The 20,739-nt window shown below is 41.8% G+C and overlaps 1 protein-coding gene across 10 annotated transcripts in view; it reads left to right on the top strand.

Moving 5' to 3' along the window:
* Positions 1 to 20,739, top strand: part of LOC120401000 — a 131,024-nt gene that overhangs the window by 6,999 nt on the left and 103,286 nt on the right. For all 10 annotated transcript variants that reach the window (XM_039530460.1, XM_039530454.1, XM_039530458.1 and 7 more), the window contains 10 exons: positions 861 to 974; positions 4,278 to 4,472; positions 7,907 to 8,069; positions 12,152 to 12,309; positions 13,312 to 13,464; positions 13,780 to 13,881; positions 14,661 to 14,822; positions 17,357 to 17,466; positions 17,716 to 17,851; positions 17,957 to 18,160. In XM_039530460.1, coding sequence (XP_039386394.1) covers positions 861 to 974; positions 4,278 to 4,472; positions 7,907 to 8,069; positions 12,152 to 12,309; positions 13,312 to 13,464; positions 13,780 to 13,881; positions 14,661 to 14,822; positions 17,357 to 17,466; positions 17,716 to 17,851; positions 17,957 to 18,160 — 1,497 coding nt within the window. The remainder of the gene's footprint in view (positions 1 to 860; positions 975 to 4,277; positions 4,473 to 7,906; positions 8,070 to 12,151; positions 12,310 to 13,311; positions 13,465 to 13,779; positions 13,882 to 14,660; positions 14,823 to 17,356; positions 17,467 to 17,715; positions 17,852 to 17,956; positions 18,161 to 20,739) is intronic.

The following is a 20,739-nucleotide window of genomic DNA, read 5'->3' as shown; positions in this document are numbered from 1 at the left end:
ATAAAGGTGGGCAAATCATGTATGATAAGACTTAGCTCCGTTGCTAAGATGAGGAACATATTTTCAGCAAAGTTCCTGAGGCAGCTGGCTGGTTAAGGCTGTCAGTGTCCGGCATTATAATCTTCTCTTACAGTTCTCTCACCCACAAAGCTGGAAAATGAGGCATTTGTTTTCTTTGTTTTGCTGCTCCAGTTCCAATTAACAAAATGTACATTAGACTAGTTTGGCTGCAAAGAAGAATTCTAGGTACACCGGGGACAACACCTGATTCCCATCAGGCTGCAGAACTGGGCTGACATCAGAATCCAAACATCCTCTGGTCAGTGCAAGCAGAAGCATTCCTCTAATGATTTGGGCTTGATGTGATGCAGTATGGATGTCATGGATAATTCAGACCAATGGAGAGAAACAGATTCAAAAACACTGTTTAAACACCATTCATCCCGCCCACTCCTCCCTTCTTGAGGACTCCTGACCAATGTAACAGCACAATACATATGCTAACAAACTTAAATAAAGCCTTTTTTAAAGTTTGTTAGCATATGTATTGTGCTGTTAAAGCCATATAAAGAATGAATGTCCTCCCTAGCTGCGTACTGCTCCTTTAAGGAGCAGAGTGCAGCCCCCACCCTACTTGCACCCCTGCTTACTAATGAGTAGCACCATTTTCTTTACTAGAACTACTTGTAGAGAAAGTTACCTCTCAGTGTGAGGATGAGTGGCAGAACAGGGATACTAAGGGACTATTTCTCCCTCTCCCTTGCTTATATTGTTCTCAGTACTGCTTTAGTTCACCACAATGTTAAACTGTTACCATTTGCTCAAGTGTGACACTTTGTTTATTTTTGGCTTCATTAAAGTTTTTTACAGACAGAATTACCCATCTGGTCCAGAGTAAATACTTACACATGCTTAGATGGAAGAGATTTTGTAGGCACAGCAGTGTTATTGAACAGCTTTATCCCCTCTATCAGGTAGGAAATAAAAAAATAGAAATATCGCACATGTGCATGATATGTTCATGGTGGTTGAGATGGCTGTCTTGCACTTAAGTGACAAAGCCATAAAGGATAAGGCTCATCTGTAAAGCACTGAGATCTTCAGATGAAAGGTGTTCATATGTAGCACCTAAAATGTGCTATGCAGTTTGCAGCAACAGAGGAGCACACACTACCTGCCCTAAGAATGTACCGTGAGTGGAGGGAAAGGAATATTGAATACAAATGATTGGGGGAATAAACGTGTGCCCTTTTAGTACACATTTGTGGTTTATTTTCAAAGGTAACCACTAGATACCAAATGTTATCATTACTGTTTATTATGTAGGTCATCACAAGAGAGCATCAGAAAGACCTTTTTATATCGCCCTCCTTCCCCAAAGTATTCTTCTTATGCCGTATGTTAGCAGAATATAGTTTAGAAAACTTTAAAATCATTTTGCTGGTACTACTTTTGTTTTCTTCCCTCCACTTGTAATTCAGAGTTTTTTAGTGCTATGAGTCCAACTCTACATTCTCCTAAAGAGCCCCTGTCACTGTAACGGTCTTAAAACTGTAATCGCACATTTAGCCCAGCAAGCTGGTAATTCATTAAAACCACCTAGCTTGGCAGCTGTGGAATTACATGGGTTTATTCAGTAAAATCTGTTTTTGTGACTGAAAACCACAGGCTTTAGAATATAGGCCCCTTCTGAATCTCCCTGCCAGACTATCATTTTAAAAATGAAGCAAAAGCAGTTCAAGAAGAGTCGAGTCCACTCCAGGAAAGTGGAAGGCTCTTGCCCATTCCAGCTTTCCATGTCCTCATTTATTGTATTTCAAAGAATGTAGCACTTGTTTTGTTCAGCGCAGGTTCCTTAAGTTTCCAGGAGAAACACTTCTCACTGAAAATAAATTGTGAGTTGTATTAATGGTAGAAGCTGAAATGTGATAATATTAAATAATAAACGTTAGGGTACAATAGTTTAAATGCTCCTCTTGCCAACCTATTCTTATTGATTAAATATAAAATTTTTAGTGACTATGAGCATAGAAAATTTGTTGATTGTATTTTCTGGTAAGTATGTTGTTCAGCTGTATTGTAAATGTCTGTATTGTTTACCAACTCTAAATCAAAATATATAATGAAAATATCAGCAAAGATAAAGTGGGCACTGCTAGCAGTGTGGAAGTGCAGTGTCAGATATGATAAAGCTGTTTCTACCTTCCAGCAGGGCAGGTTTATCAAGTTAAAAAAAAAAACCAAAACCTTCTACTTAATATTTGAGCAACCTTTTAAAGACAGGAAACTCAGAGAAGAGGTAATAGGCTGTGGAGGCAGTCACTAGCACTCAATCTACTTGGTAATCTCTGTGCCACAAGTGGGTGGTTTCAGTGCGTTTTCTAGTGGACTGTTGTCCAGATCATATGCCATTACCACAACTGGCACTTACTGGCAGACTCCTAAAAGGGGCCAACGACTAAATGGACATGGAAACTGAACCGACCCTCCATCTCTACCATGAACCAGAGTAGAGGCACACTGGCAGCACACATGAAGAAACTTGGAATCATAGAATATTAGGGTTGGAAGAGACCTCAGGAGGTCATCTAGTCCAACCCCCGGCTCAAAGCAGGACCAACCCCAAATAAATCATCCCAGCCAGGACTTTGTCAAGCTGGGCCTTAAAATCCTCTAAGGATGGAGATTCCACCACCTCCCCAAGTAACCCATTTCAGTGCTTCACCCCCCTCCTAGTGAAATAGCATTTCTTAATATCCAACCTAGACCTCCCCCACTGCAACTTGAGACCATTACTCCTTGTTCTGTCATCTGCCACCACTAAGAACAGCCTAGCTCCATCATCTTTGGAACCCCCCTTCAGGTAGTTGAAGGCTGCTATCAAATCTGCCCTCACTCTTCTCTTCTGCAGACTAAATAACCCCAGTTCTTTCAGCCTCTCCTTATAAGTCATGTGCCCCAGCCCCTAATCATTTTTGTTGCCCTCTACTGGACTCTCTCCAATTTGTCCACATCCTTTCTGTAGTAGGGGGACCAAAACTGGACATAATACTCCAGGTGTGGCCTCACCAGTGCTGAATAGAGGGGAATAATCACTTCTCTCGATCTGCTGGCAATGCTCCTACTAATACAGCCCAATATGCTGTTGGCCTTCTTGGCAACAAGGGCACACTGTTGACTCATATCCGGCTTCTCATCCACTGTAATCCCAAGGTCCTTTTCTGCAGAACTGCCACTTAGCCACTTGGTCCCCAGTCTGTAGCAGTGCACGGGGGTTCTTCCTTCCTTCCTAAGTGCAGGACTCTGCACTTGTCCTCGTTGAACCTCATCAGATTTCTTTTGTCCCAATCCTCCAATTTGTCTAGGTCACTCTGGACCCTATCCCTACCCTCCATCGTATCTACCTCTCCCCCCTGCTTAGTGTCATCTGTGAACTTGCAGAGGGTGTAATTCATCCCATCATCCAGATTATTAATGAAGATATTGAACAAAACCGTCCCCAAGACCGCTGCTCTGACGTGTGTTGAACCGCTGTGATTGGCTAAGGGCCCAACTGTAGCACAAGAAGAACTGTGTGCTAGTGTGATTCTCTGCAACCGTTGTGGGGGTTGGTGTTGTAACAGCTTTGGAGAGTATTTTAGGCTAGTGTGTATGGGGGACACTGTAATAAGGAACAATGTTTAACTTAGTTTTTAATTAGTGGTTGTGCAAAACTTGGGATGTTGTTGCTTAATGAAAAATGAGGAAAAAAATACTTTCCGCTTTCTGATGAGCTCTAGTTTCCACTGAGAGCATCAGCAAATAGGGATGTCAATCTAGAACATTCACTAGCATTACATTTCCTGAAAAATTTGTTTTTGAAAAGGTTTTGTTATTTAATTCTAAAAGCATGATGTAAACTGGTGATCTGATGTCACAAATGCCACTCACTTTTTATCCAAGTAATCATTGCCATGTGGAGAATGAAGCGTATTTAATTGGAAAAAAGATATTGGATGATTCTGAGTTTTTTATACATTCAGATTTTAGACAGGTGAGTATATTAATTGCAGCTTCCTTTACTGTCAGAGCTGCTGGTAAGAAATTCTCTGTTTGAGACTGGAGATGACCTTTGCTCCTGGACTGCAAATATCATTTAGTCTGGGAAGCAAGAGCCTCAAAATTTGTCCCAAAGTAGGATTTTTCACATGGTGGAAATGCAAAGTTCTTCTAGTTAGTTAATAGATTGGGTAAAGAAACAACACAGGAAAATAATGGTCTTTTCTCTCTCTGCATAGAAACAAATTGGTCACATTATGCAGGAGTACAACGATGCTGTTCAGAGGGCTGCGAGACTGTCGGCTGCACGACAGAACTTCCTAACAGGAAAGAAGAATTCTGTAAATATAGTGACACAGGAAGACCTGGTTATTTACATGCAGTGGTTAGTGTGTCACCTACACTCTCTCAAGGCCATTCACAGCTACCTTAGGGTAAGAGAGCATTGTGGATGGTGCAACATAATTGCCAACCTCTGCACTGCAAAATATTAGCATTTAATAAATGTAATAATATTTCCCAGGAAAAACATGATTCTGCTGGAGCAAAGGATTGAGACTACATTGCAGAACTCTGTGGGATTTTTGTTTTAGGGGAACAAATCCTTGCAAGAATGCTGTAGCTAGTGTAAAAATCTCTGATGGGGAGGGGGGGAAGAGAAACTCAGGAAATTCAGATTTCAGAGTAGCAGCCGTGTTTGTTAGTCTCTAAGGTGCCACAAGTACTCCTGTTCTTTTTGAGGAAATTCAGAGTTAAGGTTAAATTTTAAAAGAAATTCAGAGATTTGAAAGTATTGAATTGCACAAGCAAAGTGCCCTGTAACGTGCTGGCAAACTAAAGGCCTACTAACACCGTGGATAATTCTGCTAGAAAAAAGATAAATTCTTTTGGCTCTTTGAGGTAAGTAGGATAATGAGTCCCCTGGGTATAATGTAAATAGGCTGCTTGGGTTGAAGAAGATAAAGGGTATGGGCAGAGCAGTCTAGAAGGAGAACACCTGAAATCTTCTCTCAGGCTTTCTTTGTAATCAGAGGCTTGGTCTACAGTAGGATTTTACATTAGTATAGCTACGGCTCTCAGGGTTGTGAAAAATCCACAGCCCTGAGAGACATGGATATACCAACCTAACCCCCAGTACAGACTCTAGCGCTAGCTTGGCAGAAGAATTCTTCTATCCACTTAGCTATTGCCTCTCAGGGAGGCGTATTAATTACTCATAAGGGAGAACCCCCGCCCCCATTGAAGTAGGTAGTGTCTTCACTGAAGTGCTACAGCAGCGCAGCTGCATTGATACCGATGTAGCGTTATAAGTGTAGGCATATCCTTTTGGTGATGGTTGGTTAATAAAGCCAGGCCCCAAGGAGAGATGAGTATGGACTTTGTGTGTACACTAGATTGGGAGCTGCATTTGCTCACACATCCATACAACCTTAACCCTGCCCCTGTAGCAATGCCAGTCTACGTAAGGACTCACCTAAGAACACAGAAAATTTCAAAGGCAAATCTGAGGAGTTGTTCTGCATTGCACTTAGTTTACCTAGTGATTTTATTGTGTAAGCACTGAAAGTAGTTTTTAGTTGTTTAATTGTATCTTTCATAGTACAAATGACAGACAATCATGGTTAACTTTTTTTCTCTTCTGTGTTTTTTTCCCCCCATTAAGTCTCAGGGTACGTCTACACTACGGGATTATTCCGAATTTACATAAACCGGTTTAGCAAAACAGATTGTATAAAATTGAGTGCGCGCGGCCACACTAAACACATTAAATCGGTGGTGTGCGTCCACGGTCCGAGGCTAGCATCGATTTCTGGAGCGTTGCACTGTGGGTAGCTATTCCGTAGCTATCCCATAGTTCCTGCAGCCTCCCCCGCCCCTTGGAATTTCCGGGTTGAGATCCCAGTGCCTGATGGGGCAAAAATCATTGTCGCGGGTGGTTCTGGGTAAATGTCGTCAGTCACTCCTTCCTCTGGGAAAGCAACGGCAGACAAGCATTTCGCGCCTTTTTTCCCTGGATTGCCCTGGCAGATGCCATAGCATGGCAATCATGGAGCCTGTTTTGCCTTTTGTGACGGTCACCATATGTGTACTAGATGCCGCTCACAGAGGCGATTCAGCAGCGCTACACAGCAGCATGCTTTTGCTTTTGCATGACAGCAGAGATGGTTACCAGCCATACTGTACCATCTACCATACCATAAATTGGTAATAAGATGATCATGGTTACCAGTCCTTTTGCACTGCACCATTTGCTGCTGTCATAAGTGCCCCTGGCTGAGATCAGCCAGGGGCGCAAAAGCCAAAATTGGGAATGACTCCCTGAGTCAATTCCTCCTTTTTGGTATCTAAAAATAGAATCAGTGCTGCCTAGAATATGGGCAAGTGTACTAGAGAACCACTGTGTCATAGAACCAGAGAGCACAGCTGCTCTGTGTCAGATCCCGCAGAAATTATGAGCTGTATGCTATTCACAGGGGGTGCTCCTGCAACAACCCCACCTGTTGATTCCGTTCTTCCCCCAGCCTTCCTGGGCTACCATAGCATTGTCCCCCCACTTGTGTGATGAAGTAATAAAGAATGCAGGAATAAGACACAGTGACTTGTTAGTGAGAAATGAGTGGAAGGCAGCCTCCAGCTGCTATGATAGTCCAGACAGGACATTAAGCAGTGTGGAGGAGAGGAGCCCAGCATCCCGCTGCTAGCCCAGGGGCAATTGAATCTTTTCTTTACACATGAAGGGTGGGAGCTGATGGAGCTCAGCCCCCTGTTGCTATGATGAAGACGGTCACCAGCCATACTGCACCATCTACCAGGAAAAATTAGGGCCAGGCGCTCTTGATCAACCTCACGGATGCTAGTCGGCATGGTTACCAGTCCTTTTGCACTGCCCCATGTGCCAATAGGCTGATGATGACGATGGATATCAGCCATATTGCACCATCAGCCACCCATGGCGGGGGGGGAGCAAGGATGTTGGTGTGGAGTGCTGCAGCATCGCGTCTATCTGCAGCATTCAGTAAAGATAGGGTGACATGTAAAAGAGTCAAGAGAGGATGGTTTTCCCTTTCACTTCTGGGGGTGGGGGGTGTGTGCGTAAATTGCCGAGCTATGCCCTGACCCACCGCGGACACTGTGTTTGACCCTAGAAGCATTTGGAGCTCAGCCAAGAATGCAAATGCTTTTCGGAGACTGCAGGAACTGTGGGATAGCTTGAGTCCTCCAGTCCATGAGCGTCCATTTGATTCTTTGGCTTTCCGTTACGCTTGTCACGCAGCAGTGCGCTGAGTCCCTGCTATGGCGTCTGTCTGGAGATTTTTTTAAAATGATTTTGAATTTCGTCTTCTGTAACGGAGCGCTGATAGAACAGATTTGCCTGCCCTTACAGCAATCACATCCGCATGGTCCATGCTGGAGCTCTTTCTTTATTTTGATTTTTAACTGCCTCGCCACACGTGCTGATCGGAGCTCCACGCTGGGCAAACAGGAAATATTCAAAAGTTCGCGGGGCTTTTCCTGTCTACCTGGCCACTGGATCCGAGTTCAGATTGCTGTCCAGAGCGGTCAGTGGTGCACTGTGGGATACCACCCGGAGGCCAATACTGTCGATTTGCGGCCACACTAACCCTAATCCGATATGGTAATTCCGATACTAGCGCTACTCCTCTCGTTAGGGAGGAGTACAGAAACCGGTTTAAAGAGCCCTTTATATCGATATAAAGGGCCTCTCAGTGTGGACGGGTGTGGCGTTAAATCGGTTTTACGCTCCTAAAACCGGTTTAAACGCCTAGTGTAGACCAGGCCTCAGACTGAGTGATTTTAGTACTTTTTAAGATAAGTGAAATAACGACACATGCATTTATATTTTCAGGTACTCCAGTATTTGCCCCTCTCTCACAGAATGGAGGTGGTTATTGAGAAACACCCTGAGGTGGCCCAGGATAATAGGGAGAAATTGAGAAGTGCCACTATGTCTGAATCCTTGTCCTCTAATATTCACTTCTCTCTTTGCCCCAGCATTTCAGGAAGAGAGGGTGAGAAATTATTACATTTCCTTTAAAACCACAATAAAAGGACCTCTAGTGTGGAAGTCATCTGTTGATGTGTACTCTTGAGACAGGTCGTCAGTCTTGGTTTGGAAAATATTAAATGTTGTTCTTGTTTGCACATTTGAGGAATCTGGAATGCAGCTCGTGAAGCCAGCAGGGCCGGCTTTAGGTTTTTTGCTGCCCCAAGCAAAACACTTTTTGGCTGCCCCCACTCCAGCCCTGGGCTTTCACCCCTCCCCACCAGTGCCCTCCCCCACCCGCACACCCTGCCACCCCAGCCCTGGGATCTCTCTCTTCCCTGCCCCCATCACCCCAGCACTGGGCTCTCCCCGCCCACCCCCCGCAGCCCCTGCCACCCCAGCACTGGGCTCCCCCTCACCAGTGCTGACTCCGCCCACTCCCCCCTCACCTCCAGCTGGTCCGGCGCTGGCAGGGCCAGAATAAGCAGCAGGGCTCCCAGGCCACACCTCAGCCCAGGGTCCCTCCAGCAAGGGCTCCCTCCTCGAGGACTGGCCGGGACCAGGGAGGGCAGAGCTGAGGGATCGCCCTGGCAGGGGGCTGAAGAGCTAGGGCAGGGTAGCTCCAGAGAGTGGGACGCAGGCCCCGCATGCCAGCACCCTGCCCTCTGTGGCCCTGCTGCTGCTTCTGGCTGCCCTGCCACAGTCCCTGGGCGGCTCAGGCCACTTCGCTAAGCCCTGGCTGTGGTGCTGGGGGACGGCCGCCCTGCGGCATCTGCAGGCGGCCCCCAGCCTGAGTGTCCCCTCTCGGAGCCTGCCCGGCCCAGCCACAAGGTGCAGGCGCTGCTCCCCTGTGGTGCGAACCGCAGCAGCCCCAGGGCGTGATGCGCTGCTGCTGCCAGGGCCGGCTCTAGTCTTTTGCCGCCCAAAGCAAAAAAAAAAAAATTTGTCCGGAATGCCGCCCCTGAAAATGTGCTGCCCCAAGCATGTGCTTGGTTTGCTGGTGCCCAGAGCTGGCCCTGGAAGCCAGCCAGCATCCTGTAGAATTGAGAAGGCTTCAGAGATCTAGAGCACAGAATTGAAAGTCTGCAGGGGTGGCTCACTTCATTTTGCATCCCTCTGGTTGTAGGGGAAGTTTGTGTTTTTGTTGCAAATCCTGAGTGTCTGAAGGTCTTGTATATGTATTGAGTCATAATAACAGCATATTAGAAAAATACTGCAGGACTAAATTTGATGGGGAGTCTGGGATATTGTTCTGATTACACCAAGCATTGAAATGTTATTCCTTTCTTTTGCATAAACATTGCTTAAAAACATGTTTCAATAAGTGACCCCTTTATGGAGAGATTTATAGTTTAAAACTAGGGCTCTCGATTAATCGCTGTTAACTCAAAAAAATTAATCGCGATTAATCACCATTTTAATTGCACAATTAAACAATAGAATACCAATTGAAATTTATTAAATATTTTGGATGTTTTTCTACATTTTCATATATATTCTGTGTTGTAACTGAAATCAAAGTGTATATTTTTTATTATAAATATTTCCACTGTAAAATGATAAAATAGTATTTTTCAATTCACCTCATACAAGTACTGTAGTGCATTCTCTTTGCCATGAAAGTGCAACTTACAAATGTAAATTTATTTTTTTGTTACATAACTGCACTCAGAACCAAAACAGTGTTAAACTTCAGAGCCTGCAAGTCCACTCAGTCCTACTTCTAGTTCAGCCAATCACTAAGACGAACAAGTTTGTTTACATTTACAGGAGATAATGCTGCCTGCTTCTTAATTACAATGTCACCAGAAAGTGAGAACAGGCATTTGCAAGATATTCATGTGCCAGATATGCTAAACATTCGTACGCCCCTTCATGCTTCAGCCACCATTCTGAAAGGAGTTGATGGCTTGATAGAAGGGGGAAGAAGTTGGAGGACCAGCCACTGCATGCCTCATGTTTCCATGTACACATAGATATAAGAGCCTCATAAGTTACCATGTATCTCAACACTTGCTCTGTGACCACTGTCAGAGTGGGATCACACACACACTACTGATTTTGGAATGTCATTTAGCAGCACAGTGCTAGGATGCCAACAGTGAATGGAAATGCATTGAAATCTGCTGGGATATTGATGTTACTATGATTCTAGTGGCTGTATTTCCTGAAAATTCTGGTGAATCTGGCACAACAGTGGCATATCCACTTCTGTGACTTTGTACAAATAAGTCCTCATTTCTGCAAGAAGGGGAAGAGCATATTGCTTGAATTTGTAGTAGAGAATGAGTTGGCAGAGGATCACCCAGTGGTTTTGATAATATTTTTAGAGTATTGTTAATTTTATCACTGTGGGCTACCCTGGGAAATATCCCTGCCTGCCCGCCTCCCCCACAATATTATCATTTTATACCATGCAGCATGTTTTAGAGTACATGTCGTATTCACTTTGCAGGGGAATGGGGCCTTATAGTAACAAAAAGCTACTCAAAGGTGACTTATCTTATTTTTGTGTTTACTGCAATAACTCGTTATCTAATGTTTGTACGATATTAACATTGCAGACTTCAGCCATCTGTTATCTAGATCTGAGCTGCATAGATTAAACAACAAATGATTAAAACATTAAAAGCGAAGACAAAGTGAAGTGTAGAATGGGAACACAGATGGCCCATTACTGCCAAAGCAATGAGATAATGTATTTGGTTATATATAGTTCCACTGAAAACCCATGAGTCTGATTGAACTTTAGCAAATTGTAACAAATCAATTAGAATTAAATGAGTATGTCGGCAAAATACTGGAGAAAGGAGTTGATATTTATTTGGGCTTTCTGCTGTTAAAGAAACTAAAAAGCTGGTGATGAGATCTGAATAATTGTCCAGGGTTAGAAACTGGCTTACAGACAAACAAAATAAGAATTAATGGTCATTAATTAATTTTCAGCATAGCAAAATTTTGGCAGCCTGAAGTTCCATGCTAGGGCCAGTGTTAATATATTTACTATACATCTGAAAAATGGGGAGAAAAGTAAGGTAACACAATTTGCAGGCAACACAGATAATTAGGTTGGCTGAAAAGACTTTGGCAAGTCTGGTTTCAGACACAGCTGGAAAAGGGAATAAGGGAGAAAAATAATTAACCATTTCACAACTTCCCCCAAAATATTCTAAAAATGGGTGATTTATTTGGGAGGAAGGGGGGTTATTTCAAGCTGGTTCACCCATCCTTAATAGACATGCAAAGAGGGAATCTTGTTTCTGGAAGCATGTTATTGAAGAAAAACTCATAGCACTATCACAACAGTATTATTTACAGTGGCAATACTCATGCTATAATAGAAACATACTTTAGTTGCTTGTAGACTGTGAAGACTTGATTTGGAAGGCTCTTGGTTCCGTGGCTTTCGACAATGATGTTGTTAAAATTCAAGCAGTAAAGTTTGTTTCAGTGCTGGCAGATGGCTACTGCTGCAGCAGCAACAGCACATTATATTGCAGGTCTGTGCATCGAGAATAGCGATTAGTATTTTGTCTTTGGTGATGGTGGAGGTTTTAATAAAAATATCCATTTAGAATCCAGTAGCTGTTCCCTATCAAACTAAACACCAGATCTTAATTAATTTAATCTATACATACAAAAGAAGAGGGAAAACAGTAGTACTATATAGTCCCCAATAAAGAAATGCAGCATGTTCTAGAACAGGGGTAGGCAACCTATGGCACAAGTGCCGAAGGCGGCATGCGAGCTGATTTTCAGTGGCACTCACACTGTCCGGGTCCTGGCCACCAGTCCGGGAGGCTCTGCATTTTAATTTAATTTTAAATGAAGCTTCTTAAACCCTTTTTAAACACCTTTTTAAAAACCTTATTTACTTTACATACAACAATAGTTTAGTTATATATTATAGACTTATAGAAAGAGACCTTCTAAAAATGTTAAAATGTCTGACTGGCACGCAAAACCTTAAATCGGAGTGAATAAATGAAGACTTGGCACAGCACTTCTGAAAGGTTGCCGACCCCTGTTCTAGAATCCATTGCTCCTCAGCTATTGCTAATAACTGTTGCAAACTGCTGGCTGTAGTTTAATTCTGGCCTTTTGTAGGACCACACAGCAAGGATGCTGTATTCACGCTGCCCCAACACACAACAGAGACTGAAGAATTGAAACCTCAGCTCCGACTTCTGCTTTCTCACTTTGGTGTCTGCTATGATACGGAGAATCTCAAGAACTCTGCTACTGAGATGGAGCTTTTTCCCCTGGTAACTAAAGAATTACAAAATGCTCATGAGGTTTGGCAGGAGAACACAAGTATTGTAGGTTGTATTGCATTACAGGAATAGTGTTGTGAATTCTGTGTTCTTGGTAGGAAGTACATTTATATAGAGAGCAGTAAAAGGCCTGTATAGCTTCCCTTATAAACATTTATAGTAATAGCCAAAAAATCCTAGTATTGCTGTTTTTAATATTACTGTTCTTAGTAAAATGAAGGATTCCATAGCTTTATTCTAGCCAGTCATCCTCCTGCCCTTTCACACAAGCTCATTTCTCAATTTTCCTCCATTTAGTTTTAGCATGTATTACAGACATAAGTTACCACCACTAGGAATCTGGCTTTTACAGGTCATTAATAGTTACTTTACCAAATCCATGCAGGTTAAAAATTACCAAGTTTGCGAACAGTTTTCTCTATTTTACTACTTTACATGTCCAGGATGTAGAGCAGGTACATATCATCAATTCTATCTAAAGTGTATATTGCCCCTAATAAAATATCCACTTAGGTACATGCTTAAAATTTAGCATGAGTAGTCCCTTTGAACCTCATTGAGACTAAGCATGTGCAGAAATGATTGCAGGATTGGGCCATAATGTAGAATACCTGTACTGTGTGTCAATAGGCAGGTACCTGTTCCTTTTGGATAGGATTTTCAAAAGTACTCAGCACGGGGCTAACTCCTCTCATTGAAGCCAACAGTAAAACTCCCATTGACTTCAACAGAAGGAGAATTAGGCCAATGCTGAGTGCTTTTGAAAATATCACTCTTCCTCTTCGAGGTACCCAAAGTAAGAGCAGGTCAGTTTCATCACCTCTTCTGTAAAGATGTGTGAAGAAAGCATGAAACATTTTGATCCTATCAGTGAGTTCATATGACCAACTGGAAGAGATTAGGACATACGGTAGTTGGTTGTTCAGTGGTTAATATTGGAAACCTGTCCTGTTTTGTGAAACCTGTTGAGAACCTTCTCCATATGCCTTTCAGGTCATCCGGAAATTTCGAAGTGTCTTCAGCAAACAGCAGACAATGAGAGCCTTTCCAGTGTATGATGCAGGGGTGCCTGGGGCAGAAAACTGGGGTATTTTAGGATCTAGCATGGCTTTGAAAAAGAGAGCCAACTGGATTCCTTTTATAAAGGTAGAAATAAGTGATTTATTTTTCCCTTTTTGCTCTGTTGGTAAACTATTGTAACTGCAATTCAGAATGTAGCAAGACACTTTCCAGCCTTTTACTTTTAAAATGACCCAGTGATGACCGATTTTTATTTTTATTTTTGAAAATTCCAAAACCATGTCTAACTACTGTCATATATACTGGGTCTATTTCTCATTTCACTCCAGGCAAAAAAGTGAATTAAAATGAATGTAATGCATATACTGTATTGTGTATATTGCCTTCTATTCACATTTAAGTCCTATCTATAAATTTTGCCCTGGCTTTTCTATCAACCAGATTAAGCCCAAACAAGATCCCTGGCAGCAAAAGCTTTTGGCAAAACTGAAACAATGGAAAAAAGTAGATGAACTATTGCATCTTCAATCAAAGTTTTTAGAGGTAAGTAAATAGACTATTTATTTTAAATATATTCTATTTATTTACTGAGTACTCTCAGGGAACTGTAAATGCCTGGAGAAAGAGCTTGCCTGTGCAAAAAGCTTGTCTCAGGCTTACATTTCAGACTGTAGAGTTCAGACATATGGTACATAAAATGAAGATCCAGTACTGAATTGATGCAGATTTTTTTTCTTCTCTTTTCAGTGAATATTAAGGATAGGCAAATTTCAAAAGATTCAGAATGCAGGTTTAATCTTGGAACTGGAAAAGAAATATTATGTGAACCTGAAACTCATCCAGTACGTGTGCATTAATCTTTCATGACTCTTGTTTCAGAAGCATCTTGAGAGACTTGACTGTAGTATCATATTATTATTATTAAGGCACTGTTGCAGTGCCTTAATAATATGGCATGATTTGGCATGTATAATATCAGGCAGATTTGTTTCTTTTGGGAATGTTTGATGTGAGGAGACGGGTTTGAAAGTTGGGCCTACAATGAGACGCCAATTTCAGTCCTAAATATGGAGCAGCTACAGTCAATGCATCATATATCTCTTTTCTTCTATATCACATCTTTCCATTCCTTAAAAGGATCCATCAGAGTGAAATCTAGTCTTTTTAAAAAGTGTGCAGGTATATAATGGATTGGATGGAGATGTTATGCTGCCTTGCTAAATTCCCTAGAACTCATCCCAACTCCTCAAAAAAGGATGGCCTTGCTTTTAGATTTGCCTTGTGAATCTTAACTCTTGGATATTTGATGTTATTGCAATAAGGTTTCCGACATGGAGCAAGTGATTGAAGTTCTCCAGGAGCATGCGACAGAAGTGCTAGAGCCAAGTCTAGTGCGATCAAGTTTTGTGACTTCTCACAGCTCAAGACAGCATAACTATGATCGAATCTGGGAGAGAATATATAGCAACTCAGAGCTCCAGCAGGTATTTTGAAGGGGAAAATCAGGTGAAACTTGTGTAACTATGAGTAGGGACTAGTAATTCTTTATTAGAAAACCTTCATTTTAATCAGTGATGATGAAGAGCCTCTGCATTGAAAGCTTCTGTAGGGAGACCATGAAGTTCCCTATCTTCCAAAACTCGGTCTCCCTCCTAGGATGTTGTTTCTCATAGGGTTGTGGGGTGGGTTTAACAGCAGGGAAAAGGGCCAGGTCATGGTGGTTACAGGAGTGTACAGCAGCAGGAAATGAGGAGGAGGGATCAAATGGGTTGATTCTTGGTTTCTGGAGGCTCTATGAAAGTTCACACCTGAGTCTGACATTAGATTGGCTTGCTTTTTAATTGGGTGAGTATGAGGGCAAATTTGGCAATTGAGAGGGGAAGTTGAATTTGTGGGCTTGGTTTTAAGAAGGTTCAGTAGTTGGGAAACAGCTCAAAAGGGGATGATGTGATTCATCTTCAAAGTTTTAGAGGTAAAGACATGAACAAATTATCTTAGAATTAGTAATGGGGCCCAGTTGTCTTACTGCAAATTCCCCTGAAGCAACTGCCATATGTGGGTCATTTTGTTGTGTTTTTTTTTTTGCTTCCTCTCCATCCTCAATTCCTGTGACTAATCCCTGAATTTTAAAAATATTAGGCTAACCAAGACTTATTGCTCATTCCTCCTTTTGTGTCAGAAGGCAGTTAACAGCTTCCACAATAATAACTCTTGGTATATGTGATTTTATGTTTTAATCTTTGAACTGCCTACATCTGCAATCAGATGCTCCACTTGACTTAATATCAAGTCTAGTATTGTTTCCTTTTCTGATGGTGGTTGTTCATACAGCATTGAATGATTTTGGAAAATGATGGCTGTAAAGGGGAGTCACTTTTCTCAAACTGCCCTATTCTTATGAGGTAAAACCACATCAAGTGTCAAAAAGGGGAACAGCACCAAAACTGTATGAATTTCTTTAAAGTGACAAGCTAAATGCCCAATTTTCTTTTTCTGGTGAGATTGTTTGAGCCCCCTCTTAGAGGCAAGGGGATCCTCTCAATAGATGCCTTTATACACTTATCATTTCATGTGACTGTCTCTCTGATTGGAAGAGGACTGGTTGGCACATCCTGTGAAACCAACCGTTGTCAAGCTTATTAAATGTTGTTGTCAGATGTTGAATGGTAATGAATGACTTGGAAAGATTGTATCCACACAACTGGAATACAGTCCTGAGAGACCAAGACCTCAGTGGTAACAATGAGTGTCAAGTGCTTTCATTGGTAAGTGCCTAAACAGCCACCTCAGTCCAAGAGAACCATTCTGTGGTTACATCCTTTACCAGTGTCTTCATGAAACTGCTCCAGACAAGGGTTTAGGTCACCAAGCTATTTGTCACGCTGCCTTGGAAGAAAAATCCAACAGTGGCAATTCTTTTGTCTGCATACCAACTCTGCAAGGGCTGAGCTCAACAGTCTGCTTTGGCATCGATTTTTCCTTTGCTTGAAAAATCAGAGAAGACCAATAAAATCTCTCATCAGATGCCTTTACTTTTTAATGCAATATTGAAGGCAGAGAATGTGTTGTAATGAAACTCAAGGACCAAGCTGAATACAAGACTCCCACTGACTTCAGTGAGTGCAGTGGAGCAGTCAGATTGAATGACTGCAAACCTGAATCCTAACAAGGAAAGAACACACTCATCATCCCTTCACTGTCCTGTTGCCTTCTAAAGAATACAGATTTCTGATGCCAACTAGCACTGGGTGCGTGGGTGGGTAGTTTAAGAAATAAATGCCAGTTTTAACACCAGTGTAACTACGTTGACTTCAGGGGAGTAACTCCTGAATTACACTAGAGAAAGCAAGATTGGAATCAGGCCTTGATGGAGGTGGTGATGGATGGGCAGTACTAGCTACTTTCCTGACTAATCTTTACTTTTTTTTTTTTTAGTTTATTGTGGGGTTGGAAGGAGCCTAGAAAAACAGACATCACTACAAAATATTTCAAAGATATTATCTACAGCCCTGAATCGGAGGGAGGGGGAGACACTTATACAGTTCCAATTAGTATTATGATACTGTCCTTAGGAGTCTGGGTTTGATCCTTCATTTATATGTCTACATATAGGCTCGGAGGAGGTCCAGATGAGAGAGAATTACTGGACATTCCTCATTAAGTATAAATTAAGGTTTATTCTAATGTTGGCTCCCTTCTTGATTTGAATGGGAAATCTGTGGTTTTAGGCCTTTTGTAATTCAGATACAAATAATTGAAATCTACTAAAAATCTGTTAGAATTGTTTCCAGTCAACTTTTTAATTGAGGGATTTACTTGCTTCCAATCTTCGTATGTGTCAATACTGATTTTTCCCTTGCTGTAGCTCATGCTAGTCTCCAGTCCAGCAATAAGCTCTCTGCAGTCCACCCCTGGACCTCTGTTTTTTATGATAAGGCCTTTGTATAATGCTGACAACAAGAACGGTCAACATCTTCTCAAAACCCATTTTTGAACTTCTTTTTTTTTTTAAAAACAGGATCAAAACACAGAGGATAATAATCCTGCTGTGGCTATGAATGAGTTTCCATACCCTTCTATCAGTCTCAGCAAGAATCCAGGATCATCCAGGAAGAAGAAAGAAAGAGGGTAAAACTATATTCTTCTTAGTAAAGAAAAATAAATGCTTACACTTGCCCCATCTTCAAAGTGTGACTCTGCCAGAAACATTAGTCCTCTCTTCTGTATTTTGTTGTTCTATGCTGCAGATTTCCATGGAGTTAATTCAATAGGCAGTAGTTCATTTCTAGACAGGACATGAAAGGGCTCTTTAATTTAGATGGGTTTTAGAAATCAATTTGAGGAACAACGACTTAATTTTCTTCTGTCTGGAAAAAGGTATAGTTACGTAACCACCTTGCAGCTGCTGGGATTAGATGAGGGCACAGAGGCCAACAATAAGGACCTGATCATGAGGAAAGGAGCCTACTTGTCCGTCCTTTACTTGCGTCACCTGAGAATCAGAGAACTCCAGGTAAAAACAAAAGCCTGTGTCAGAGTTAATTTTTCAAGGGCACAACATCTGTGTAATCCTACTTAAGCTATAGTAATGTATGTTTATGTATCTCCTTTGTTTCAGCGGGTCTGCCTGGGAATCCTGAACTACTTCAGATCTGTTGAGCGAACTTTAACAATCAGCACCTCAGGTCTCACCCTGCATGCTGGTAATCTAGTCCCCAGTTCTGAAGATACCTGTTGGGTAAATGCTGTCAAAGGAGGCATTGGTGTTTCTGGTGGTCTTGGTTCTCACCACTATGTCCATTATACACCAGCTGACTTCAAGGTGATCTATTCAATAACTCTATAAAAAGGTCATCCAAAACATAGATTGAAATAGGAATATGTAATATGTTCCTCTTTTGGGGGTGTTTTTTTTTTTTTTAGTCTTTTTATCTCTCCATTGCAAACTTTGTTGTGATAGGATAAATTGCTGAGCTATCTTAATTGCATTTATCCTCCTCTTTTGATTCTTTACCTGACAACTTTAAGACCTGTTATCTTGTGACCTGGCATGGCCTAAAACTGGGAGGTATATGCAGTTGTTAAGGTTTTCCTATGGGGGACACAGCATTTGGTTCTAGCCTGGGGACCCGGAGATACCAGACCTTAATACAGTGTATGGAAAAAGCTTTTTTAAGTAATACTTTGAAACCTCTAGAAGTATTAGTTACAGGATTTGGGGTTTTTTTTAATCTTCCTCTGAGGTCTGTGTAGGTGGAATGCAGTAACTATGGCATTTGGCTTTACAGGTGAAGGTATACACAAAAGAGTTTCAATAAGATTATTAAGCATTTTCACATGTAAAATTTTTTTCCTCTCTGTAAAATATGTGGAATACACAGAACACTATTATTATAATATTTATCTATAACAATGTGTTTGTGCTATGAAACCTGTTCAGGGTAAGCTTCAAAACTTGCTGCTGGCTTTACTACTGTAATGCTGCCAAACCAAATTCATGTGCAGTAGCATAGCATGTCATTGTGTGTTCCCTGGACATAGAATCATAGAATATCATGGTTGGAAGGGACCTCAGGAGGTCATCTAGTCCAACCCCCTGCTCAAAGCAGGACCAATCCTCAGACAGATTTTTACCCCAGTTCCCTAAATGGCCTCCTCAAGAATTGAACTCACAACCCTGAGTTTAGCAGGCCAATGCTCAAACCACTGAGCTATCCCTCCCCCCAAACTGAGTATATACTGCATCTGCTCTCTTTTTTGGAAACGTTGGCTCCTTTTTTGCTTGAGAAATACTTCATAGTACCAGTTGGATGAACTACTTCACAGCAGGGTTATGATGAGTTCACTTGCATAAGGTTTCTTTATTTCTCTCTCCTTCTTGCCCAAAATGTGGAAGATGGTGTAAGGAACAACCCTGACCACATTTTTCCCAGCACTCTGTGATCTGGAAAGTGACTGTTAAATACTGTGTGTGTGTGTTGGGGTTGGGGGGAGGGTGTAATTATGAGTGATAGTGAAATAATCAATTTGCTTTCCCAAGATAATTCAAAGGTACTGATGTATACATTTGAACTTCAGCTAAAGCCAAGTTAAATATTATTTACTAAGCCGACAGCAGTTCAACTGGCAATGCAATTGGTAGCACATCCTCCAGTGTTTCCCTAACAACAGTTTCTAATATGATTCATTAATACACTGCAAAGGCTGTCTCTTAGGAAGTTTATAACAATAATACAACTGCTTTCCGGCAGACTAATCTACAGAGCCTCAAGCCTGCTCTGCCTTATTAACTGATTATGCTGTAACTTGCAAGCAGGTGGTGCCAAATGTTATGGTTCTCACCCCTCCCGTGAGTCCAGCTGGACAAACTCATGTGTATTATGACTATATCATTTTGATGAGACTAGTCTATGAGCTGGGCATTCAGTGTACAGTTAGTACACCACACTGCTGTGCAGGAAACCCAGATTTAAGGCTATCATTACACATTCCAACCTCAGGCTGGTTGGGATCGGAGGCATCAAAGGCATGACACTCAGTTTCAGGATGCAAGGGCAGTCAAGAAATATATTAAGTGAAACTAAAAATCCCTCTGGGCTGCATCCGTCCTCCTTCAGTCCCAGGAGTTGGCTTGGAACAGCATTTTCTCATTGGAGGGTGCTGTAGACAGAGTTAAGTGTAGTGATGCACTGAGGACGGAAGTATGTAAAGGGTGTTAAAATTTACTTTGTAATCCTATGTGGGTTTTGTGGTCTTAGTGCCTGTGAGCAACTACAGGAGAAAATTACAGGCACAAATAATGGTGGGCACCAATAACACCACCTAGACACACAACTACCTGATCTGGAGGCACAGATGTACAGCTGGATTTCTAAAAGCCTTATTTGCACCCACAAACAATTGTGGGCATCAAGTTGAAGTCCCAGTTGAGGCTTCTTTAAAATGTGGCTCAAAACTATAAACATTGCAGGGATGCTCCCTGGGTTTTTTTGTTTTTGTTTTTGTTTTTTGAAGGGGGTGGGATTCTCCAGTTTTTGTGGGGTTGTCCTCATATTTTGCAATATGTTGTGGTGACCACTTCCAGACTGAGGTCTAATGGAAAAACAAATAGCAAAGACCAATTGGAAATTGAGGGGGAAGGGTGAAAAAGCAAAATTTCAGGGTCTTCCCTCACTTGATGTAGGAATTTCCTTAAAACCTCTGCCTTGTATTATGCTTCTCACTGAGATATTTGCTCCATTACTTATCTAAATCAAGCTGAACTTGATTCTGCTATAAAGGATTTTTTAAACTTTAGCAAATTCCCTATCCTATCACTTCTGAGACCAGTGACGCTTAATACTCACTTCAGAAATGTAAGTAAAGAACAAAGAGCACAGACTTTTATCAGAAAGAATAAAA

Source organism: Mauremys reevesii, linkage group 3 (genome assembly GCF_016161935.1).
Source record: "Mauremys reevesii isolate NIE-2019 linkage group 3, ASM1616193v1, whole genome shotgun sequence".
NCBI lineage: Eukaryota > Metazoa > Chordata > Testudines > Geoemydidae > Mauremys > Mauremys reevesii.
The sequence above is the reverse complement of the archived record's forward strand: the minus strand, read 5'-3'. Positions and strand labels throughout refer to the sequence as shown.